General features: G+C 37.6%; 1 protein-coding gene across 1 annotated transcript in view; it reads right to left on the minus strand.

The window, feature by feature from the left end:
* Positions 1–26801, minus strand: part of TMPRSS15 (transmembrane serine protease 15) — a 179006-nt gene that overhangs the window by 23111 nt on the left and 129094 nt on the right. The window contains exons 20-22 of the mRNA XM_004711306.1: positions 22631–22726; positions 13764–13813; positions 12925–13099 (exon numbers count right to left, since the gene is read on the minus strand). Coding sequence (XP_004711363.1) covers positions 12925–13099; positions 13764–13813; positions 22631–22726 — 321 coding nt within the window. The remainder of the gene's footprint in view (positions 1–12924; positions 13100–13763; positions 13814–22630; positions 22727–26801) is intronic.

Below are 26801 nucleotides of genomic sequence, written 5' to 3' on the forward strand. Positions count from 1 at the left end.
GGGTGCAGTATAGCAAAGATGAAACATACAACTTTCCTCTAGTTCCTAAATGCTTTCTCTCCCCCCACCCAACCCCAACTATCATGATCCCAATTCTACCTTACAAATCCTGCTGGACCAGAGATGCACACTGGTACAGTTAGGAACTGGAAACACAGGAAATCCAGGACAGGTGAACCCTTCAGGACCAGTGCTGAGTGGGAAGGTGGGGTAGAAAGGGGGAACTGATTACAAGCATCTACCTATAAACTCCTTCCTGGGGGATGGACCACAGAAAATTGGGTGAAGGGAAACATCGGGCAGTATAAGATATGACAAAATAATAACAATTTATAAAGTATCAAGGGTTCATGAGGGAGGGGGCACGGGGAGGGAGGGGAAAAATGCGGAGCTGATACCAAGGCTCAAGTAGAAAGCAAATGCTTTGAGAATGATGATGGCAACAAATGTACAAATGTGCTTGACACGTGGATGGATGTATGCATTTTGGTAAGAGTTGTATGAGCCCCCAATAAAATGATTAATAGATAAAAAAACAGGCAAGGCCCAATTAAACAGAGGATGAAGATGACAGAAATGGGGCACCATCAGATAAAATCAGCATACACTGAGTAGATCATTCAAGCTACCCCGATTCTGTTGCTTCGCACTTACTTTTCATCTACTTTTCCATTCATTTCATACATCATTTTATCTAAATGTTTTGACTTGAAATACTGGCTATATATTAATAATCCCAAATTGGTATTTCATTCGTTCATATCTGTGAACTCACGATTTATATTCTCACATGTCAATTGGCCATTACCCAAAATTAAATCCCCACATTTATTTGGCATACCACCATCTTTTCAGGAAAAAAATTTACTCGTGCTCCCAAATCTCCCCACTCTCTCACCCCTTGACAATGAAAAACTTTTGTACTATAGCCCATAATCCAGGATAAAGTGTAGGTATTTGCTTTTGCGGGACCCTTGGATGCTTCCAGCAACCCCTCCAGGTTATGATATTGCTCAATTTGGGAAATACTACTTTAGAGGTCTAAGAGGAAGCCCCTCATTTAATATACATATAAAAATCAGAATTCTTATTCCCCTTTCATTTTGTTTTCTAAGCTCAGTAAATGGTAGGAATACTCACACTGCTGCCCAAATGCAAACCATTAATGTTTCTCTTTCTTTTCTCCTCATTTGTATTCTATTAGGAAATTCAGATGGCTCCAGTCATCCGAATTTACTAATGTGATCCAGCTACTTGTCTTGTTTTCTCAAACAGAGTCCTAGGGCCACCATTCTTTCTTCCTGACTTGTCTTCTAGTTTCAGCTTCATTCTCCTTCCATAATTCTCATCTCCCTACAGAAGCGTAATTAGAATGTGTAACTCCTCTGTCCTCCACATTGACTCTCACCTCAAATGGTTAATGCACCTACTATTCAACAAAAGGTTACAGGTCAGGGTCCATCCAGAGGCACTGTGAAACAAAGACCTGGTGCTCTACTTCTAAAATATCAGCCAGTGAAAACCTTACAGAGTCCATTTCTACTCTGACACACAGAGAGGTTTCATGAATCAGAGTGGGACAAGACAGACACTGGTTTACTGTGACTGAATCTGATCTAGCCCATGCTCTCATTTCCAGCCATGTTCCTACATCTCTATCAATCATCAGCTGAAACTTGAAATACCTTAGGAGAGGAACTAAGTCCAATACTCTAACAATAACAACAACAACAACAGAATCAACATATCACTAATCTAATCTTAAAATACCTACTAGTCTAAGGAAATAGCATTCCTCATTTTGGCATGCAACTATTGCTAAAATCTTGAAAAGGTATCATGATATTTCCACAACTTGAAGAAGATAATATATTAACTATTAGCATACCCTACAAAAGCCTAGATAATTAGAGAAATTAACTAAACCCACAATTTAAATAGGTGTGAAATAAATAATGTGTTTGGGTAGGTTACATGGCCGTTTGCAGTGTTTAAAGCATTCAAAATAATTCAATTATTGAATTGCAATTTCAGTATCAATTTAGGAGTGTTATTTTGTAACTAATTCTTATCTGTTTAAAAAGTTGGTATTCACCCCGCTCCATCACGCCCAGCACTAGGCAACTCAACAGTTAGTTGCCTTCCATTCATACACCTGGGACAGTTGCACTTCCAATTGATCAGAATGGCCCATTGAGGACATTTTAAATAGGATGCAAAGATCAATGAAAATGATCAAATAGAAGGCATACAGTTATAACTGGAATGTGTCCAAGAGCCTCTTGGGAAAGAATTGGAAGGTGTCCTTTAAAACAACCCTCTAATAAAGTCATTTCAAAGTTGGAAAAAACAGTTGGATTCAAGGTTTTATTAGTCTATAACAACGTATTTAGCACCAAATAAAGTATAATGGCCGTGTGTGTGTGTGTGTGTGTGTGTGTGTGTTGTTTGTTTTTGACACACCTTCCAACACCTCATTTAAGAGATCCTCTACTTCAGGACATTAACACCTATTTAAAGGAATTGTTGCCATAAGCAGTTAAGGAGGCCATGTAATATACTTGGGAAGCTCTGAAGAGCTAACTGTGAAAATGGAATATTGGCAAGAAGTTTTTCTTATGGCTAATCACATAATTGATATTTTTCTATTCAATATTATGATCCAGACTACAGATGTCTATATGACTGCCCGGTTCACTGAATAAATGGTGGTTGCTTTTGGGATCAGGGATGGTGATTAATGGGCAAGGTCACAAGGAGACTTCCTATTAAGATGGAGATGTTTTATATCTCAGTAGAAGTGAGTTCACACAGGTGATGGTTATTTTCTGACTATGTGTAAATTGTACCTCAAGGGGAAAATATAATGGAAAACAGATTATGGTTGGTAATTTTCCATAACACTGTAAAGCAGTTATTCTCAAATTACATTTTTATGGTGTACTGTGGGTAGTAGGAACATGCTTAAGAATCTCAGGTGGCACAGTGATTAAAGTGCTTAGCTCTTAACTGAAAGGTTCATGACTCAAATCCAGCTGTCCTCCCATGAGAGCAAGGTGCAGCAGTCTGATTCCACAAATACTTTAGCTTTGGGAGTCCCATAGGCGAGTTCTACTCCCTCCAATAGGGTACCTATGGATTGAAATCTACTCAATGGCTGTGGATGTGTGGAAACAAATTCTGTCATTTTTTGAAAGAGGAGTTAAACATTTGAAACCAGAAAAGGCTAACATATTTCCTTTGTTGTGTAATTTGAGTTTGAAGGGAAAAAAAATTCTGTTGAGAGGGTCAAGGACTGAGAATACACTAATGGTAACAATGAGTATACAAAGTCTTATTAATTTATTTTTTTAACCTCATAAGGAACTAAGATCAACTCCATGGAACCTGAGCTCCTTACAGAAAAGTTCACTCAATATCTATGGTCTAGAAAGTAGAAGATAAACCTAAAAAACTGGACACTTTTCCCCCCCTCCTTACTGAAAGTAAAGAAGTACTTAAAGAATTTACAGTGGGGGGATTTATAGGCTCAAAATTTGAAGAATTTTTTCTTTTTTCCAGCACTGAAAAAAACTGAGCCAGTCTATAACAGAAAATCTAATGAATAAAATAGCTTATGGAGTAAAATAAAAATCTGTGAGTTTACATTCATGTAAATATCACTGAATACTTAAATAAATTGGTGGAAGGGGTAAAAGTTCTTGCCATATTATTTTATAAAGTTGAAATAATAAAGGAAGAATTAAGAAGTTAGAAAATTATTAATAAATGATAAGATTAATAGTTCAAAGTTTGATGAATAGGGTATTTACATTGTCTTGATGGATCTCCCCACAACATGCTTAATTCAGTTTAGACTCCATAGTAAATATTCATTAGGAAGATTAATAGAAATAACCTTAACCAAAAATTAGAAAAACCAGTCTCATATACCTCCTGCTACATTGAACTGAGAAGAAGTACTACTTCCATGTTAGTCCTGGCCAGAACCATGGATCTAATGCTAAATACACCTTAGATAAATTCAAGTAGAGAGACAATTTACAAATGCTCTGGCTTGTCTTCTTCAAAATACTAAAGATACACATGATAGAAATCTTGAGGAATTAATAAAGTTTAGAGCAAAATAATCTCTAACTACAATTCATTAGGTTTTCTGCGGGAAACAAGCAAACAAATATGCCAAGATAATATTTGAGACAGTTGTAAAAATGATCATAAACCATGTATTAGATCATTGTTAGTTAATTAAGTGATTTAAAAATTAACTGTTTTGAATTTCCATAATTTGACATGAATATATAAAAAATTATCCTGGTTTAAAAAATACATGAAGATATTTATAAAGATAAAGGGGTACAATATCTAATACATGAACAAATTGGGAAAAGAATGCCTCCAGATTTGGAGAGAGATAATTATTAAGCATAGAGTGTAAAATATATATAAAAAATGGTGAGTCTGGCTAAAGATATAGAGTTCATTGACATTTTTGCACTTTTTTCTGCCTGTTTGACATTTTATAAATACAAGAAGCATAGGAAGAAATATATTGATTCTCTATGTATAATATTTAGTCTCACCTTTCCTGGAATCTATCTATGAAGGTTCATCAGCAAATTAAGTTTTTTATTGCAGTTTTATAATTTGAACCGTTCAAAAGCACTCCAACATCTTAATTTTTGTCTTTCCAGTTACCCTAAGATGTAGACTTCTTAATGATCATCCTACAGATGAAGAGACTAGAGTCCAGGTCCTTAAATCATCTGTCTGTAATTACACATAGGACACTAATATATTCTTAATAGTTGTTACTTGCCATTGGGTTGGTCCCAACTAGTGGTGACATTATATGTGAGACTATGCTGCCTGGTCCTGTGCTTTCTTCATGCCCATTGCTATGTTGAGTCAGTTATTTCAGCTCTTTTGACTATCCATCTCTTGGACCTTCCTCTGTACCAATAAAATGATGCTATTTTCTAACAGTTGGGTTCTTCTCTGATGATGTGCCCCAAGTAGACAAATTAAAGTCTTGCCATCCTATTTGTAAGAAATATTTTGGTTATTGGGACGGAGTGAAAATTCTTAATGTGGTTCTTCCAACACATTTCTCATCATCATTTGTCTGTCAGTTTGTCGCACTGTGGTGGCTTGTGTGTTGGTGTGATGCTGAAAGTTTCATTGCTAGCATTTCAAATCCTAGCTGGGTCACCCAAGTTAACAGGTTTCAGCAGAGCTTTCAGATATATAAGAAGGAATAGGCTGTGCACTTTAGAGAAATTAGCCACCTAAAACCTTATGAATAGCAAAAAACATGGTTAGATATTGAAAACATCATAAATAATAGCAAAACTTTGTCAGATGTAATTCTAATAGATGAGCCGTTGAGGTCCGAAGCACTCAAACTATGACTGAGGAAAAGCTGCTTTCGCAAATTGGAGTTGACAACACTACATGATGGAGAACAATCATAAGGACTTTCATTTGCTGGTAGGGCATGGCTCAAAATGAAAAGAGCAATCGGCAAAGATCTATTAATAATTTGAATTTGGAATATACAAAGTATTACGTTTGGAAAATTGGAAGTCATCAAAAATGAAATGGAGTGTCTAAAGAGCTATATCCTAGGTATCATTGAGCTAAAATGGCATTTCCCATTTTAAATCAGATGATCATATGGTTTTCTATACATGTAAAAACAAAGTCAAGAGGAATGGTGTCACATTCATCATCAAAAGGGACATTTGGAGATCTACAAGTTCAAAGCTGTCTTTGATAGGAAAATAGCTATCCCCATAGAAGGAAATTCAGTCCTTAAAACTATTAATTGAATTTATGCACCAACTACTAAACCTAGTGATGCAGAAACTGAAGAATTTTACAAATGTCTTCAGTCTGAAATTGATTAAACAGGCAATCAGGATGCATTGGTAAGTAGTGATAATTGGAAGGCAGAAGTTGGAAATAAAGAACAGTAACTTGGCGATAGAAGCTAGAGAATGCATGCTAGAATTTTGCAAGACCAGTGATTTCTTCATGACAAATACTTTCTTTCAACAGTGCAAAAGGTGATTTTATATGTATTCCTATGCAGATGGAATACACAGAAATCAAATTGACCTCATCTGTGGGAAGAGACGATTGAAACTCAACACAGGCAGTTAAAATAAGGCCAAGGGTTGTCTGTGGAACAGAAAAATTTCTCATATGCAAACTCAGGTGAAATGGAAGAACATGGACACAAGTCCATGAGAACCAACATATGACCTTGAGCCTATCTCACCTGAATCTCAAGAACAGATTTGCTGCATTCAACACGAGTGACAGAAGACCTGATGAACTGTGGGATGTCATCAAGAAGAAAACAAAAGGTCATTACAGGACAGGAAAGAAAGGATCAACGTGGATGTCAGAAGAGGCTCTGAAACTTGCTCATAATCAGAGAGTAGCAAAAGCAAATAGAGGAAAATAGCTGAACAGAAAGTTTCCAAGGGAAGCTAGAAAATACAAGGTAAAGGATTATAATGAAATGCAGAGACCCAGAGTTAGAAAATGAAACAGGAAGAATATGTATATATTAAACTGAAAGAACTGAAAAATTTTGAAACTTCAAGGTGAAATATTGAAAGTTTCTATGAGCAAAATATTGAATGAAGCAGGAAGTATCAAAAGAAGATGGAAAGAATACACTTTCACTATACGAAAAACAACAACAACTAGTCAACATCCCATTTCAAGAGGGAGCACATAATCAAGAACCAATGGTACTGAAGGAAGAAATCCAAGCTATAATGAAGGCATTAACCACAATCAAGGAACCATGTATTAATAGAATATGAATTCAGATGTTTCAACAAGCTTATAAGCACTGGAGGCAAACTCTATGAGACAAATTTGGAAGACTGCTACCTGACAGCTAACTGGAAGAGATCCATATTTGTACCCATTCCATAAAAGGTGAACCCCCAAAAAATGCATATTAGAGAACAATATCATTGGTATCACATGAAAATAAAATTTTGTGGAAAATCATACAACGGTTGCAGGAATATATTGACCAGAAACTACCAGAAATTCTGGCTGGATTCAGAAGAGGGCATGGAACAAGGGATAACACTGCTGATGTCACATAGATCCTGGCTCAAATCAGAGAATACCAGAAAGATATTTACTAATGTTCCATTGACTGTCAGGCATTCCCTGTGCGAACAAATGCAAACTAAGGACAATCTGGAAAAGAATGGGAATTCCAGAACACTTCACTGTGCTCCTGCAGAACCTGTACATGAACCAGGAGGCAGTTGTGCCAATAGAACCAGGAAATACTGATTAACTTCAAATCAGAAGTGGCATGCATCAGTTACTCTTACCAGACTTATCAAATAATGCAAAGACCTAGCCTATATGAAGAAGGCAGTATCAGGATTGGAGGAAGCCTAATTAATAACTTTTAAGATGCAGATGATACCATTTTGCTTCTTGAAAAGTGAGGTAATGGTGGATGAAAACCAAGGATCAAAGCCTTTAATACGGATTATAAATTGGTAGAAAGAAAACCCAAGAACCTCACAACTTGACCAATAGGTAACATCATGATAAATGCAGGAAAAAGTGAAGTTGTCAAGGATTTCACCTTACTCAATTTCACAATGAATGTTCATGGAAATAACGGTCAAGAGATCCAATGCTTCGTTGAATTGAGTAAGTCTGCTTCACAATGTCTCTATAAAGTGTTGCAAAGCAAGGATCTTGCTCTGAGGACTAATGTGTACCTAACCCTAGTTATGGCATTTTCAGTTTCCTTATATGCATGTGAAAGTAGGACGCTGAAGTAGGAAGATGTTAGAAAAATCCTGCATTTCAATTACACTGCTGGTGAAGACTAGTGAAAGTAGCGTAGACTGCCAACAGAATAAGCAAATCTGTCTTGGAGGAAGTGTGGCCAGAATAATCTTAGAAGCATGGATTGTGATACTTTGGACATGAACTTTGGATATGTTATCAGGAGAAATCAGACCCTGGAAAATAAGAGGTAGAATGAAAAATAGTAAGATCCTTGACAAGATGGACTGACACCATGTCTGCAATGATGGGCTCAAAGGATGATGCAGGACTGGGCCATGTTTTGCTCTGTTGCACATAGGGACTCCATGAGCTGGGACCTAACAACAACAACCACTTTTTCTGTAACTCCTACCAAATGATTGGTTCGGACTATGCAAATAGAATTTGTGTAACACTAAAGTGAGGATTGGTCCGTTTCAATTGCCACGCCACCCCTGACATTAAGGATGTTCCTTTGAAGCAAGAACAGATAGAGAACTCTCAAAACTTTGAAAGAGCTTGCTTTGATTTGTGACTAGGTTGCAACCAGAGTCACTAGAGATGGTGGCATGGAAATATATTTTAAACAATTTATTATTCCATTTTCCTGGGGAGTACCAAGTGGAATAGTGCTGAGTATATGGGCCGGTGGGACAAATGACATGCTTGCTTTCTGGCCATAGAGGCAATAGACAAGGGACTACATGATTGAGAGGCTGAATACCAGACACAGACTTAGCTGTTTGCTGAGTACAAGTGTTCTGTGGACTAATGACTGTATCATTATGATTACTGATTATAATAGTCTGGGTACTTTAGAGAAACAAATCCACAGAAACTCATGTATAAGACAGGAACTGGAAATCCAGGAAATCCAGGGAGGATGATCCCTACAGGACCAGTGTGAGTGGTGATACTGGGAGGGTGGAGAGAGAATGGGTTGGAGGGAGGGAACCGATGACAAGGAGCTGTATGTGACCTTCTCCCAGGGGGATGGACAACAGAAAAGTGGGTGAAGGGAGACGTCAGACAGGGCAAGATATGACAAAATAAAATTTATAAATTATCGAGGGCTCATGGGGGAGGGATGAGTGCGGAGGGAGAGGGAAAAATGAGGACCTAATGTCGGGGGCTTAAGTGGAGGGGAAATGTTTTGAGAATGATGAGGGCAATGAATGTACAAATGCGTTTTGCACAATTGATAAATGTATGGAATGTGATGGCAGTTGTATGAGCCCCTAATTAAATGATAAAAAAAGAGAGAGAGTTTTATATAAAGGTTAAGTGTGCATCAAGAAAACACCCCAACCCAGTGCTTCACAAGCCTACAAGTCCAACATTAACTCATTAACCCATATGTCCAACACCAATTCACAAAGTCCTCCTCCATCTCACAAAACAGAGGCAATGATGCCAACTGCAGGAGGAAAGCCGAGTCAGTGAATGTGTAAGCATCTCAGCGTTGGCAGGCCCTCCACATGGCTGCTCCAGCACCCAGGGCTGCATCGGGGTAGGTCTATGTGGCTTCTCCTTGGGGGGGTCTTGCAGGAAGTCAGCCTTGCAAGCTGAAGCAGGGAACTGCTAAGGCAGCTACACCCTGGTGTGACCACCACAAAGCAAGAGACCCGAGAACTAGAAAGGCGAGGCTCAGGGAGACATTTATCCCTCTGCCCTTCAATTAATCCCACATGGTTTTATCGGCCAGGTTGGCACAAAAAACTAACTAACTCACTAATGCTTACTTGTGGTAACCTATTAACTTCACTGATACATCCCTATAATTGTGAGTAATGTTTGTGACCTCTATGTAGCCATTGCAATGAACTATCAAACCTGGCATAGAAGTAGATTACCGTGGAAGGAATGGTTGGTTTCAGAATAGGGTAAAGAAGGGTTGGGGAAACCAGAGGAGGTCAACTAAGGCTTCCCAAGATGTTCATTCTTCTGATGATCCATTCTTTAGTCAATATTCCCCACCAAAACCATAATTCAAAAGCTTGCCAGTACCATAGATAGGACTCAAATCCTGTTCTCTACTTCCAAGTTACTCTTGGGATTAGACTTTAAATTGTAGTAAAGTTGGCCCATAAACTTCACCGCCAGTCATCTTTTAATGTGGGAAAGAAACAAGTCACAGAAAGAGCAACAGAACAATACTGGGATTATTTAGGATCAGGTAGGAGCTGTGAGTCTGAGCAAGTTCACTAGGAATTGAGGGATTAACTATAACAAAGTAGACAGAAGAAAAGTTATCCAAAAATTGATGTAAATATCTTTAAAAAGTACATTGAGAATAAGCCATTTTGTCATATGATTAAAATAAAATGCCTTATGTGTATTATTACTTTTATTAGGAAATTAAGCCTTTCACTGTAAAATTGGGGTTTTTTAAAGTCAAGCAGTATTAATTAGCACATCGATCATTGTTAGTGTGGAACTATATAAAATGATGTCTGAATTCTTGCTTTGTTAGAGACATGAAATATAAAGCTAGAAAAGTCTTAGAACCTATAAAAGAAATAATGTCACTAAAGTGAATATGTAAAGATGAATACAAGGCTCCAAATGGTGAGACTACTATTGCGTTCATTACAATTCTGTTATAGCTCTCCTTCACTTATGTTCAAATTGAAACTGCGTGAAAAGACATTTTACATCTTATATCACTGAACATATTCCTTTTTTTTTTTTTAACACTTTGGGTGTACTTGTGGTTTCAATAGCTTGTACACAGGTATCATTGACCTATGTATTATTAAGGCAGATAATTGAAAGGTGTTACTAATATTACTGAAAGCCAGATTGACCTTTAGAAAGAATATGTTCTGCAAGAACATCAAACAGAAATTAATGAAATTCGAGGTTTAATAAGAAAGGTTGATAACTTACTAAGACTTACACCAGAAGTGCTAAGTATTTAGCTGAAAATTACTCTATATTGGCATTACAGTTAGGATCTATTTGTTACCCTTTTGTCATATGCCTGAGGCAGGAAGCATCGTATAGGCAAAAGCTAAAAGTCAGATTAAGTAGGGGATGTGAATATTGGTTGTTACAAACATTATTCTGGTATGGTTGGTTTTCAAATAATAAAATATCACTATCAGGAGGAAGAAAAGTCAAGGAGGTACAATTGAGATATGAAAGAATGTATAACGTAGACATCTAGGTACAGGGCTCACTTCATAAATCAGAGAGTGTTAGATGTAGATCTGAGTAGCTCCTGTGGAGACTAGCTAGTTGGCCCATTTGAAATCTGATCCAAGGTCTTCATTCTCTGGGTTCCTAGAATTCTGTACTTGAGTATTCCCTCTTAGGTATGGTGATTATTTAGGCACATGCTTAATCCATCACTGTTCATTCTTCCTGACCTGAAATCTTCCAAAATATTTTGTGTCAGACAATTTGCCTTGATCTATTCAAGGCCTTTTGATTTCACTGGGATCCTAGAGCAAAAGGAAAAAAAAAAAAGATCTACAGACAAAATGGCTTGAGAATTCATGGAAGATAATTTCCCCAATATCACAAAGGAGGAGAAAATAACTATTCAAGAAGCTGAGAGTACTCTATATAAGAAAGGTCCCAGAAGAAAAATACCAGGACATATCGTAGTCACATTCTACAATGTTAAGGAAAAGGAGAGAATCAGGAGGGCAGCTGGGGAAAAGTGAACAGTCACCTGCAAAGGAAAACCAGTAAGGACAATGCAGCTGGCAGGCTTAGTCCCCAAAGAAATAAGAGAATGAATACAAACAGACATATGCTATTTGTATGTTTCTCATATTCATAACAGCACAGTTCACAAAAGCAAGAAGCTGGAAACAGCTTCAGTGCCGTCAGTTGAAGAATAAATAAATTATGGCTTGTCTCAAAACCAGCAGCCATCCAATTGAAGATGTCACTAAGTCCACATGGAAGAAGCACGCCAGCTTGTGTGATCCATGATTTGCATATAATAGGATCCAAACTTGGGGGAGGAATAGGTACCAGTGCCTGAATTCTAAATACCTTGATGGAATTCAGTGGAATACCAGTGCCTAAATTCAAAATACCTTTTTGGAAAGCTATGGATGATAGTTGTAGCCCAGAACCTATTTACAGGGTCCTTAGGTGGATTGAATTCCCAGTGAAGCCCCAATGTTCATAGCCCAGGAACATTAAAGCTCTAATATCAGGGGTAGGGAACTCAAGAAACTTTGTAAAGTGGATTTTGGCAGCTGTGTTTAGGGTGAAATGTAACAGCTAACAGTCTGGTGTTTCTGTAGATGTAATGTGAATCTGTTCTACATTTTTAATATTCTTTTCTTTCTCTTAGATTGAGGTCTTTTTCCTGTTTTCTATGGCTACCATTGCTGGATATTTGTTTGTTGTTTGCCCTCTGTTTTGTATGTTTGTCTGTATAGGGAAACTGGGATGGTTGGAATTATTAAGATAGTAGCTAAATTGATGATTTCTGGGGGAGCAGAAGGGGAGCATGGGTGAAATGGAGAATCAACATTAATGGGTACAAGAAGGAAGGAAAAGTTCCAAATTTTATTGTTCCAATGATTGAACAATTCTTGATATGACTGAACTATTGAATTGTATGATATATTAATTATAGCCCAGTACATTTTTTAAAAAGATCTAAGCTTTAGAAACCCACAGGGTTTCTACTTGGAACTACAGGGTCGCTATGAATCAGAATCAACTTAATGGCAAGGAGTTTGATTTTGGCTTTAGCTTGAACTTTAACAGGAGTAAATCACTAGTTCTTTATTCCCATAAAATTAACAGCAGCTGTGCACTTTAACCATTGCACCATCGGGCCACCTTTTTAATAGAATGATAACCAGCACAAATCCTAGATAAAAAAAAGATTTCTCCTTATTAAATACATATGCTGTGAATAAGTAAAAAAAAACAAAACAATTTTTAGTTATGTAGGAAACATAACCTAGTGAAAATATTTAATGAAATTTATAAAGATGTGAAATTTTATAATGCCATAGACAGTAGTAACATTTCTCGAACAGGGTGATTTGTAAGATGGAAAAACCTGTGGATGATCCATTGTGTGTGCTGTGGTGGCCTGGTTTGAGACCAGGCACAGGGACTCACCCATACACGCAGTGTGCAGCTGACACCAGCCAGTTGCTGCTGATAAGAGAAGCGCCACAGAGCAGCTGGTTGTTATAATATAAAGCAACCAGCCAGGGCCAAGCCCCTTCTTTGGCATCATTTCCTCCAACAATCTTTGGTTTGACTTCTCGAACCACCAATTTTCTTCCACATGCTAGTGAAAGCATTGGGGAAAAAACACACATATGATTTCGGTGAGTTTCTTCTAATCTTGAAAATTAAGTGGATCACTACAAAATAACGTCAAAAATACAATCATGCCTAAGTATCTGTGGGGGGATAAGTACCAGGACAGACAAATCCATACCAAAATCAGATGATGCTTAAGTTTCTTATATAACTCATCCACTCACTCACTCACTCACTCACTCACTCACTCACTCACTCACTCACATATTCACTCACTCACTCACTCACTCACTCACTCATTCACCACAACTCATTGTGAGCCTACAGGACAAAGTACAACTGCCTCTGTGAGTTGCCTACTCTGTGAGTAGAAAAGCCCGGTCTTTCTGCTGCCCTTATATAAAATTTTGTTATACTGGCCTATAACCTAGGCACATTCTGCTATTCACCTTAAATAATCTTTGTATCACTTATAGCACCTTATGTAAATGCTGTGTAAAGAGCACTTTAAGTCCCTCTCCCCTTTGAAGGATTCCTCTACTTGCCTCCACTCCTTCTCTCCTAGTGTTTTCCTCCCACCATAGGGAGACTCTGTGAATGCAGAATGTTCATATCCAGAGGGCAAATTGAACTCTGCTGAGAATTTTAAACTGAAGACCAGAAGATAATATTAAAAAATATTTACTTACATTTATGGTTACATTGCAACTGAATCAATGAATCCTGTAGACATGTTTTACTATAAGAAAAGAACAATTACATTTCAAACAATGCAATTATTATTTTTAGAGTAAAAATTTGTAAGCAATTCTATTAGCAATAAAAAATGAGTATCCAAAATCTAATACACTCAATATAAAAATTCAAAAATAGTGAAACAACAGAAGGCCTTGTTTACAAACACAATAAAATAGGTCCATATCTGCATCCTTACTCTATCACTGACTCTGTGTGTGATTTTTCAGCGTCACTGACACTGTTTTTTCATTCAGAAAACAGGAGTAATACTTACCTTTATTGGAATTCTGTGTAAATGAAAAGAAATCCCTGTAATGAAATTGTTCATTATCTCCTATTCATAATTCACACTTGATAAAGGACAGCTGTTGTTATTGCACTTGAACAATTCTAATGTTTCATCATTATGCAATATGCCTCTGCACTGCTGATTTCACATCTCTGTGATGTCCACCACTGTGCACCCAGCTGAGGGTTGATTCAGGAAATCCAATGATGATCAAATCACAGGTGCTGTTTGTTTTCAAGCCACATATAAAACATGTTATAGGTTATTACATTACAGCTTCAAAGTCGCCCCTGGGAGAGGGGTAATAGGACTGCTGGGGAACAAGCTGGGGAAGATCTCAGTAAATCCTGAGCAGTACCTAGAGGAGGGGATCTTGTGCTCCTTGGAACCCAGAAAATCAACTAAAGGCAAGTAAACCAGAGCTTTTTTGTTTAAAAAAACCCAAACGCCTTAAATCAAAGAATAGCACTGCCTGCTGATTTTGCCCTGCCTTTCCTTCAGCATGGACCAGGGTCCGGAGCCATTCAGTATCCTCCCTACACCTGCCTGAGCCCATCCTTTTCTCAGCTCCATTCAGCCAGCCCAGCTAGCTTCTCCCTTTGCTGGCCCCTGGTCACCCTATGTGCATAGCAGATTGTGTGGGCAGCTTGGCACAGGCATTCTCACTACCCTCAAAAGGGGTTTGGGTTTTGTTTGTTTGTTTTTGCCATTTTTATTGATTTATTTTACTTCCTTTTTATCTGGTACCACTCCCTCATACATACCTGCCTCCCATGTGCTGCAGACACGTGCACCTATTAATTCTGTCAAAGGAGCAGGAATTGCCACCCAAACTGTGAGATTTTGCTTTTTAGTTTTCATATATTTTTAAGTTAAATTTAGTTGATAATGCTTTTTGACTCTCATATCTTCTTTCCTTGTGGCCCCAGCCCCCCGTGATTAGGCACGCTCTCAGGCAGATGGCTACCCACATAAGATTTATGTTTTGTTTTGTTTTATTTATTTGTTTTTCAAACCATTTTATTGGGAGTTAATACAGATAGTATATCATACCCTAGTTCAATCACATCAAGCAGTATTGTACAATTGCTACCACAATCAGTTTCACAACGTTGTATTCCTTCCTGACCTCCTTGAGATCAGCTCTCCCCCCCCCACCCACACACACAGACAGACAGACACACGCATGCATGTATGCATGCACACACACACAGACACACACATGCACACACTATTCCTCCTCTCAGAAGCCCTTATTCTGTTTGCTATCCCTATTCTTACAGGTTCGTCAATCCTGGGTTTCATATCATGAAAAACAGAAAAAATTTATAACACACATTCAAGAGGGTGACCCCAATGGCATAACAAATCTGAGATAAACCTCAATTTGAACAAACAAAAATACAGAAAATGTTGAAAATCAGATCAGGCTATTGTGCCGCAGAGAGGAATCAACCAACAAGGTTTTAAGCAGTTTTAACCCTTCAAGTCAGATTTATCCTTTGATCGTCGACAGTCATCTCTCCAGTGCACTCTCTTTAGTAACCACTTTCCCCCATCCCTCTATTATGGAGAGAGGGAAATCCCTGGAGGATTTTTTCCTATGTAGTTCCCCCAAATGTGCCTTTGGCTCCCACTGTCATCTATAGCCTTCTGAAAACTGGATTCTCACAATAAAGGCTCTGATACTATTCCCTCCTTTGGCTTTGGATTATATGATTTACAATCCTTCGGTGACTAATGTTGGTGTGCTCCTTCCATGTGGACCTAGTGGATCTCTCACTTAGATGGCTGCTTATTTGGAAACAAGCCTTTAAGAGCCCGGATGCTATTTTATCTGATGGAAGGCACCATCTAAATCCTTCACCACATTTTTCTATAGCACTCAGATCTTCTGTGTTCCCTTCCTGAAGGGAAGTATCAAGGGGTGGGGGGAGCCTTGATATATGAACTAATTGTTCTTAAATTCCAGCTAGGTTTTGGTGAGAGCCCAATATCCATTCCTGACTTTATGTTGTTGTTGTTTTTTAATTTGCCTTCAGCTCCCTTTCTAAACCTCCTTGTTAATTTATGCTAGATCATGTCTACCATACCCTTGGGTATGTGCTGTGGCTATTGTCTTTGATTAGCTCATGATACTAATTTTTTAAGCTCTGTTGAAAGAGAGATATTGGGCCAATGTAGGTTAACTCCATATCACAGTACCTGAATCATTCACTTGTACAAAATCAATCCTTTTGTTGCTGACTGGGTATTATTTACACAAACAATGGCAGTGAATTGGCAAGGAAAATTTACAGTAATATTCACTGAGAATGTCAGTCACAGGTTGGCCGGAATAGTGCGTATCTTAATACAGCATATGGGGTATTGATGTAGCAAGACCATGTTGCTCTGCTACCAAGAATACCTTCCTCTTGGTGTAGCTGTATTCCACATTCACAGACACCATGAATGTCCAGTCTCAGATCCTTAGTTTACAAGTGTGTCTGAGATAGAGTCCAGGCAGAGTTCTGCCTTCATGAATGAGTGTTATTGAAAGTTTGCCCTATCCCCAACCTTCATTGTATGTGTAAATAGTGTCCAATCACTTGATTTTTATTTATACAAAAACAATTCATGTCTTCTGGCCTAAAACACTGTGACAAAAACCTGTACATTCCTTTTCTCAACAGTGTTTTAAATTCTATACCATTGGATAAATCATCGATACCATCAACAGAATTACCTTATGCCCCAGGGGAATGATTTATAATATTCTCCAATAAAATGATAATGATGCATCTAAAGTGAACCATGGACATATGTAAACCATAGGTATGTTTTTTGAGATCTCAATTAATCATAGCCCTAATTTGAGAACAATTAGTTCTCATGACATGGCCCTACACAATAGTTGCCCTCAGGAAGAGATTACTGAAGACACAGATGCTGTAGCAAAGCATGGTGAACAAAGCAGATGGTGACCGGCTATCCCAAAGAATAGCATCTGGGTATTAAAAGGCTGTCTTCAAATAAGCAGCCATCTAACTGAGTCAACCAGGTTCACATGTAAAATGCATACTAGCCTGTGTGATATCCCAGGATTATAAATAATAAAATCTAAATCTGAAGGAGGGAACACTAGTAGAGATTAAAAATGAACACCTGGTTTGTGGAAGGCTATGAATGACAGTGGAAGCCCCCAATCCATTTGCTGGGTCCCCTCGTGGGTCAAACTTCCTGTGAATGCCCTCTGACTGCAGACCAGGGATGTGAATAGCCTTGCTGTTAGACGAAGCTGATGATAGCAGATGCAATTATGTTCAAATATTACACCTTATCATTTGATTTCCTGTTTCAACTCAATTCAATTTGTTGCATTCAAAAATATTTCCTACTTTCTTTTCAATTGGCGTTTTTACTCTGTTTTATTTTGTCATTGTTGAGTTTTTTGTTTGCTCGTTTGCCTATTTTTTGGTCTTTGTTTTATTCCTGTAAAGAAATACAGGATTAGTAAATCAATAGAGTGTAAGTGGATTAATAATTGCCTAAGATCATGGGTGGGAGGTTGGGGTGAAATGAGGAGTCAACAACAATGAATCTAAGAAAGAAGAAAATGTTAGAAATTTGATTGTGGAGTTAATTGCACAACTCCTCAAATATGATTGAATTATTGAATTGTGCAATATGTGAGTTATATGCCAATCAGACTAGTTTTATAAAGTCACCACCTGCTTGGAAATGTGTATATCAAATTTTTCAAAAAAGTCAAGCATTCCATTTTAAATCAAAATTAAACAAAGAAAAAATATTTTAAGATGCATTATACACAGTAACCACTAGAGATCAGTAAAACATAAGGAATTCAAGCAGTTGCCAGCCCTTATAAAACAGCCAGTATAAATTATTTTGGTCTCTTTAAACTACACATCACCTTTAATGGTTTATATTTATAATTTTAACGACTTTAAATTTAATTGTGCATTTTGGTTAGGAGTTTAAAATATTCGAGAAAAACAAGACAAAAAAAAAACACAAATCAGATGCATAGAAGATTATAAATATAATCAAACAATTCTGTCTCTCTGGAATATATCTGATAAGATTTACTTGAAATGAGACACCATTTCGTTATTTGTTTGACAAAGTCTTTGAAACAGGACAATTTGAATTGGAAAAAGGAAGCCTATTTACTAAGAACCAACCCAAACCAATTCCTTTGAGTTCATTCTGACTGAGGCTGATCTTATTGAACAGCGTAGAACTGCCCCAGTAAAGTTTCAGAAACTGAGGATCCTTCCAGAAACAGACAGACCCATCTTTCTCCAGCAGAGCGATCTTTCAGTCAGCAGCCCAGTGCTTCACCACAGTGACATTAGAGTTCCTTATTCATAGCCATCTATTTTTATCTATCTAGTTATAGATGTATATCTCTATAACTCCCCCCAAGAAGCTTTAATTACCACCCTTTCTATGGTCTACCTGTCGTTGCAATGCAGTAGTCTTCAGGATGTGTTCTAGTGTGCTATGAAGTTCAATATCTTTCCATTTATGAACTAGTTATCAGGGAAAATGTGTACTCAAAGGGGTCCGTCTTTTTGAGACATGTTAAATGGTCTCAGGAAGATGCATGCATTTATATCAGAAGAAGCCTGGGTGAGATGGTGGGCTACTTATTGGGCTGCTAATCACAAGGTCAGCAGTTAGAAACCACCAGCTTTTCTGTCAGAGAAAGGTGAGATTTTCTACTTCTGTAACTATTGACCGTTTCAGAAATCCAGAGAAGACAGTTCTAGCTGGTTCTACAGGGTCTCTATTGATTAGAACGGATTCAGTGACAGTGAGTTTTGATGTATAAAGGTGGTGAAAATGTGTCAATACAATTGAGAGTGTATATTTTTTCTGCACGCACAGAACAGTTTCAGGGTTTTGGTGATTTGGTGGAATGGTGGTTTGGTGGAATTGTCTTAGTAAGCAGAGGCCAACAGCTTACACTTGCCGGCCATTTATGGGAGAAATCCCAAGCTGTCTGCTGGTGGACACGTCCACAGTCTCAAAACCCCCAGGGAGCAGTTCTATCCATCCTCCAGGGTGGCTCAGTGGCAGTGAGATAATCTTGAACCAGGAAATTACACTGACCTTGGCTCCTCATTCTCTATGCATTTTAGTTATTCAGAATTTTCCTGCATGAACACACACAGGTATCGTCACAGTTCAGAGGACTACGTTGTTTCATTTCTGCTCAGAATGAGCAGTGAACCCGGATAATTAACCAAATTGGCCAGAAGTAGAATTACTCTCCACCTATTTCTCTTGGGGAAAAAGATAATGCTGCAGGGCCAAGCCTTTCTCTCAGTCTAGTAGGGTAACACTGTCATAGAATTGGATGTGTTTTATCTACTGTGTTAACAAAGGGAACTGATTTCCCTCCCAGTTTATGTCTGATGGCCTGGCCTTTATTTCTGCTAAATTGATCATGATTTTTCCGATTCTCTTTCTTCTGAGGAATTGCTATATGAAGTGAGATGTCACTGTGAGAAACTTAAAAGATAACACATTACAGGACTAAGCTAGCAGGTTTGAGAAAGAGCCTTGAGTTAGAATCTCAGCATTGCCTACGAGTAGTGTGAACTTGTGCAAGTCATTAAACACCGGGTCTCTGTTTTCTTAGCCGGATCGTGGAACAGCAGTGGCTAAGTCATACAGCAGTTGTGTACTTTAAAACTCAACTATTTATTATTGAAAAAAAATACATTCCTACCACAGTATCTGTCAATTAATAAGTCTTAAAATAAGGTATTTTGATAAACACTTTCTATTCGGTGTTCATCATTGTGTAGAACACGTTGATCAATAGATATTAAATCAAATTTCCATGAATGTCTAGGACGAATAGTGAAGTGGTCTAAATAATGTGGAGAAAATGGAACCTAGTGCCAACAGATGCATGAAATATACAACATCTGCGATTTTCCTCAGTCACATTGTTGGCGTTTCTTTGGGAAGCCTTTTCAGTCTTCTGTTGGCCTCACCTCACGAAAGAAGCAGTGGCTGAGGGATGCCCAAACCCAGTGCTATGGAGAAAGTCTGATTCACAGGGACCCTGTAGGACAAAATGAAATCGCCGCCTGGAGTTTCTAACATTGCAAATCTGTATGGGAACACACAGCCTTATCTTCATCCTGCAGAGTGAAGGGTGAGTTCCCACCGCAGGCCTCGCAGTCAGCAACCTAACAGGTCAACCACTGTACCACGTGGGCTTCTTGAAGGGTGATATAAGTCAGTAAAGTTTCAGAGTTGGAAGAATCACTTTCCCTACAGCCTCTTCCTTTACCCATGTTTTTATGACAACCATGAGTACTGAGGCTATTTTCAAAAGGATCCACCTCAGTGGGGTAATAAACATAATAATCTCTGCAATGATCAACTATTCAACTAGCTGACTATATATATGTGATCTTTCTGTCAATGTAATATAATGTGGCTAATTCTAGAAGAGACCAAGGGCATTCAATTAATTGGCTTGTTGGTGTATTGTAAGGAAAAAAATATCTGTATTCCTATGTGTTGTCTCTTTCAGATAACATGATCTTACACATGATAGTGATATCAGTATAAGATAATCTGGACATTTTGCTAGTATAGAAAATCAGCTCTGCTCTGAAACATGAAAATGATTAAGATAAATATTTTGAAAACTTTCCTTTTGTTCTTTTTCTTACCAATTCTTAAATGCCTATAGGACATCGATGGAAGAGATCCTCAATGTACAAGCTGCTTCAATATGTCTAATGGTAATTTAAATTTATACATGTCTCATAGCATGAAATTCTGAAAGCCTGCTTTCTCAATTGCGGATGCTTTACTTCCTACCCTATTACACTAATAATTTCAGTCAATGCCCAGGCAAATATTCATGCAAGACATTCAACTGCAAACAAAGTGCTTTGATTGCTACTTAAACACCCTTTGCCAATGTGTTTTACTGCTCTAGCTCATGTAAATGGTGACTTTTCCCAAATAGATGGATAATTACATAGTTTCTTTTATTCACTATTAACTGTGTTGTACAAAATACTACAAGCTAATGCACCAGCAATTGCATCTTAAATCCTTATTCCTAGTCATGGCTTTATACTGTTACTTTCTACTACCCACAGCTGGCCTTTAATAGTACTGTAAAATTCAGAAGCCAATTTCAACAAAAAATAGCATTAATTCCCAAACAGGGGAAATGACATAATCTAAAAGTGATTTTTGAATCAAAAAGGGCACTGCTCTTTCAAACCTTAGTAGAGGCTATAAAAGTCAACCTCATATTAAATAGCAATAGAGAATATTTAGGCAGAACTACAAGTCTACATTTCTCCATTTAAATTTCATGTTTGAGTTACTGAAATAGAGAAAAGCTGAGAAAATAGCATCATGATAAATTCTTCTTTCTTATGGTATTTGATTTTTTTTGGTCTCTCTAGTATGATCAATATCTGCCCTATATTTCCCAATTCTCTTTAATTCTATGTGATTTAATTCTTATGAGGCTGGGACTAAGGGCAAAAAATGATATAGAATTAAAATGTATGTTTTAGAGATATATATGCAAGTACACTACATCATTTAGCCTTCTTATCATGTCTATAATGGTTAGGCAGTACTATTATATAGGATGAGTTAGATATTCTTTGATATGATTAGTTTTCTGTTTTACTTTTTACAGTGGCTCAAGGCCACCCAATGAATTACACAGTAGAATGCTGAGTCAGTTAGTTTATTGTGCCAACTTGGATGATAAACACATGTGGGGTTAATTGATGGGCGGAGAGATAAATAGCTCAATGAGCCTCGCCTTTCTAGTTCTCTGGTCTCTTGCTTTCTGATGGTAGGACCAGGGTGCAGTTGCCTTAGCCAGTTCCCTGCTTTAGCTGGCAAGGCTCACTTCCTGCAAGACATCCCTGTGGAGAAGACACATGGACCCACCCCAATGCAGCCCTGAGTGCTGAAGCACCAGTGTGGAGACCCCTGCCAGCGCTGAGATGTTTACACATTCACTGACTCAGCTTTCCTTCTGCAGTAGGCATCATTACATCTGCTTTGTGAGATGGAGGGGGACTTTGTGGATTGGTGTTGGACTTATGGGTTAATGGATTAATGTTGGGCTTGTGAGTTTGGGCAGCACTGGGTTGAGATGTTTTCTTGATGAGCACTTAACCTTTATCTAAAACTCTCTTTTATACATGAACTTCTATGGATTTGTTTCTCTGAAGTACCCAGACTAATACAAATGCTTTATAGAATTTTCAAGGAGGTAACCATGCTTTCTAGGCTACTCTTGAAGTTTGAACCATCAACCTCTCCGTTCATAGTTGGGCACCCAAATGTTTGCAGTACCCAAAGATCTGGGATTGAATGATTTAATTTTATTTAAAAATAAAACAATTTCAAGATGACATGACCAATATGTGTTAATATTCAAATTCACATGGCTTCAAAATATATTTTCTTTCATGTTCAGATACAAACAGACCAAATGCAGAATTTAGTACCCACCTAGGTGTTAGTATTAAGCTGCCATTTGATGTCCTGTTCAATTTTACAAATGGTCCATCTCTAGCAGAGAAAATGGGCGTAGATGTATTCTCACTCCTGGGAAAAAACACACAGAGATTAAAAGACTACATAACACTTTCAATTATTTGCTGTTGCAGAAATTAAGATAAATTATTGAATACCATACAAAGAAAGTTTTATATTATAATATCAAAATCTTCAATATTTTGCTACCTAAAATAAGTTGCCAATTGGCGAATTACCCACAATGCCATGGAATATAGTTTTATTTATGCATTATTGCATAATACATCTATTCCTTGTTTGCATACTCATTCACCGTTTTCGAAGTTAAAGTCAGTACATATGTCGTTTACGAATCTGGTATTGCATCGAACATTTAGGTGGTTTCCAGTAGTTTCCATAATGGTTAATATTAATGACTACATTTCAGAGAGTTGCAGCCCCATCATTTTTAAGTCCTTTGAAAAACGTACATTGCCTGTAAACAATGTAGCAAAAGAGATATTTAATTTTTCCCCAAATACTGCTTGGTTCTTGATATTTTGTTGAATTCAAAGCAGCACAAGCCCTGATTTAAGCCCAGAAACCAGGAGAGTGCTCTCCAAGGCTGTGTATCCTGGGCCTGCACGTGTCAGAGAGTGAGCCAGAACTGGGCGGGAAACAAGGTGCCTCTGTGAAAAAGACACTTAAGCCAGGGACTTCCCTTTCTCTGAAAACATATTTATTTCATAAATCTACTTTCATCTATGAATCTCCATTGAAAATGCTTAATTATCCTGACACTCCTTCCAAAGCTCTGCCAGAGACTTTCAGCTTCATAATTCCTAATGTTATATTTTACCTTTAATTATTCCAGACTTTAATTTTCCTAGGTATAAATATATGCCTTCAGTCTGGAAAAATTCTGATCACAAATTAATAGTAAAAAGGATAGGTTTCTACCTTTTGTAATGCATGTGACCATGATGAAGCTGCTGCCTGCCTCTCCAAAAGAAGGACTAATATTCTCCATAGACCTTGGCCACTTCTGACTTCTGTGTATAGAAAATTCCCCAGGAATGCTCCTAAGTGTTGTGATGAATAGCAAGAGGATAAACACTAGGTGAATGTATTTCTTCTCTCTGTCAAGAGAGACAACCCCTGAATAACCTGGATGGAAATCTACTACGTCTCCTCCACTAAACAGAGAGTCATGAAGCCTGTACATCATGTACAGAATTTAGTATTTTATAATTATGTGTTAGAAACAGAAAAGGCATCTCAGGTTCCCAAAGTGAGGCCCATTCCTTTAATAAAGCCCGATATTTAATTACTAAAGGAAAGATGAGTATTGTTGCTGTGGTTAGAGCTTAAGCTATTCACTACATGTGAATGATCTTACTTAAATATTTATGTAAAATATATTTACAGAAATTCAGAAAACAAACCAAACAGGCATAACCATTTCAAATGTGAGGGAAGATGCAAATTCTAACTTGTAGAAGGCCAAAACCACTAAAGTGGAGGAGGGCTTTTTAAAATCACAATCATTATACTAGAGGAGACACATAAAGACAGAATGATGAACAAAGTAAATCTTTTAGAGACTTACATTTTAACATTGATATGGCTTCTAGAAGGATTCATTATACCACACTTTCCTTTTATAAATATCAAGCACTACCTGTCTAGTTTGAATTGTGTTTACATTGTCTGCAAGCTCCAGAAACAGCATTGGAATTGTTTCATTGGTGCACATCTAGGGCCAAGGTCATAGTTAGTTAATCTCTATTTGCCCGTTGAAGTTCCTAGCAATCTTTTTTCTGCTGAGTGTCGGTTATGTGTTAGACATTTTTCTGGGTTCCTTAGTCTATGAGCTTTTCCAATGGCCCATAGATTCTCAAATTGTTACCTCTGAGCCAGCAGCCTCAGTTTCACCAAGAGATGTACAGAAAATGCAAATTTATCATTTTTACCATAGTTCAACAAATGTAGAAACTCTAGGTATGGGGACCTATGTTTCAACAAGTCCTCCATGTTACAGTTGCATGTTGTAGATTAGGAACAACCAAATTAAAAAACAAAACCTAGCCAGCTAGTCAAGCCTGACATAAAGGGATTCTATAGGGCAAGGTAGTACTGCTTGTTGGGGTTTATGAGGTTGTAAATATTTATGGGAATGGATTACCTCATTTTTCTCCCAAAGAGCATTTTTTGGGTTTGAACTGCTGACCATGGGCTTAGCAACTAAATGTGGAACTAATTATGTTACTTTGGTTAGAACCACTTTGGGATCAACAGTGATAGCCAAATGTGATTTGTTTTACTTTATTTTATTCATTTCAAAATGAGTTATAGTTACCTGATAAGCAAATTGTGTTAAGGCACTCCTTACTAAGTAAAGAAATATCTTCAAAGGTAATTTATTAAAAATATATTTCAGAGGTGAGAATTTGAGAGTGTTTGAAATTTTAAATTTCTCTTGCAGTCCTTCTTTTCTTGCACTTGAGAATCTCTCCTAAGACACACCCCATTGTGCATTGATTTCTATGAAAATTCAAATGAAATATAGATAGCGCATAAGTTGAATAATATTAAATTATTTATAAATAGTTTTATATTGTGTACCTTTCAATGGCACCAAACTATGATGCCTTTGACTGCTGGTTTTAAAACACATTTTCTTATTCTAGAAGAAAGGAAGACTGGAGATAAAAACATTAAGTACAAAGTTATTAAAGAAACGCTGCTTGTTCTACCCTGAAATCTCAACGCTGCTCAACAGCAATATTTTCACTGTTCCATTAAATAGTAATAATTTATGTTTTAAGAAGGGGTTGCATCAGGGTTGTATCCTCTCACCACACTTGTTTAAGCATCAGGGCAACCGGAATACATGAAGAAGAATGTGGTATCAGGGTTGGAAGACATCTTATTAGCAATGATCGATTTGCAGAGGACATAACCTAGCTTAATGAAAGTAAGGAGGACTTGAAGCTCTTGTGGATGAAGATCAAGGATCACATTCTTCAGTATGAATCACAATTCAATGTAAAGTAAGCCCAAATCCTCACAATAGGACCAAGTGGTCACATGATAATAAATGGAGAAAAGATTGAAGTTGTCAGGGATTTCATCATGTTTGGATCCACAGTCACTGCTCATGGAAGAAGCAGTCAAGCGATCAAAAGACACATTGCATTGGGTAAATGTGGGGCACACGACCTCTTTAAAGTCAACCAAGAATGTTACTTTGAAGATTAAGATGTGCCTAACCCAAGTCATGGCATTTTCAATGGCCTCATATGCATGGGAAAATTGGATCTAGAATAAGGAAAATCAGAGAATAGATGCATATGTGTTATAGTGCTAAAAATAATATTGAAAATACCATGGATCGCCAAAAGAACAAACAAACCCGTCTTGGAAGAAGACAACCACGATCCTCCTAGGAGCTAGTACTGTCCAGCCTGCTTTTCATGTACACTGGACATGTTGTCAGGAGAGACGAGCCCCCAGAGAAGAAAATCATGCTTGAGAAAGTAATGGGCAGTGAAAAAGAGGACAGTTGAGGAGATGGATTGACACAGCGGCTGCAACAAGGAGTTCAAACATAAGGACGCTAGTGAGGATGGCTCAGGCTGGGTGGTGTTTCATTCTTTTGTACATCGGGTCTCTGTGCTTTGAACCAACTCCAGGCCACTAACCATTGCAACATTAAGAAAAGAGAAACAATGTATCTTGTTTTCTGAGATTGTCTTTTCTACACTTTCAGTTTCAACATTAGCATGAAAAAACAGACTATTATAAAAACACAGATAAAACAGAATGCAGTTAACTCTGTTCTTATGTTGTTTTGTATTATTTCAAACAACTAGGCAAAATACTATCTTGGAAATACACTGTGAAGTTCTTAAATATTTAAATTTCTGCAGTAAACACTCATATCAGAAACCTAGAGGTAGCAAAACGAGACCAGCAGTTTGTAAACATTTCCAAGCGCTGGAAGTAAGAGTGTGGAATTTCATTTGAGATGGGCTATCTGCATTTCAAATCCTGTCAACTCAAACTCATCCTTTTTTATCGGCTGAACACAGTTTATTACAATTGGTATTCACATATAAACAGACTTTAAAGCAGGAGAAAGTTTACAACAAACCATTGCTTA

The sequence above is a fragment of the Echinops telfairi genome, unplaced genomic scaffold, assembly GCF_000313985.2.
Source record: "Echinops telfairi isolate 266 unplaced genomic scaffold, ASM31398v2 ScPeMD7_7469;HRSCAF=8507_0, whole genome shotgun sequence".
Taxonomy (NCBI): Eukaryota; Metazoa; Chordata; class Mammalia; order Afrosoricida; family Tenrecidae; genus Echinops; species Echinops telfairi.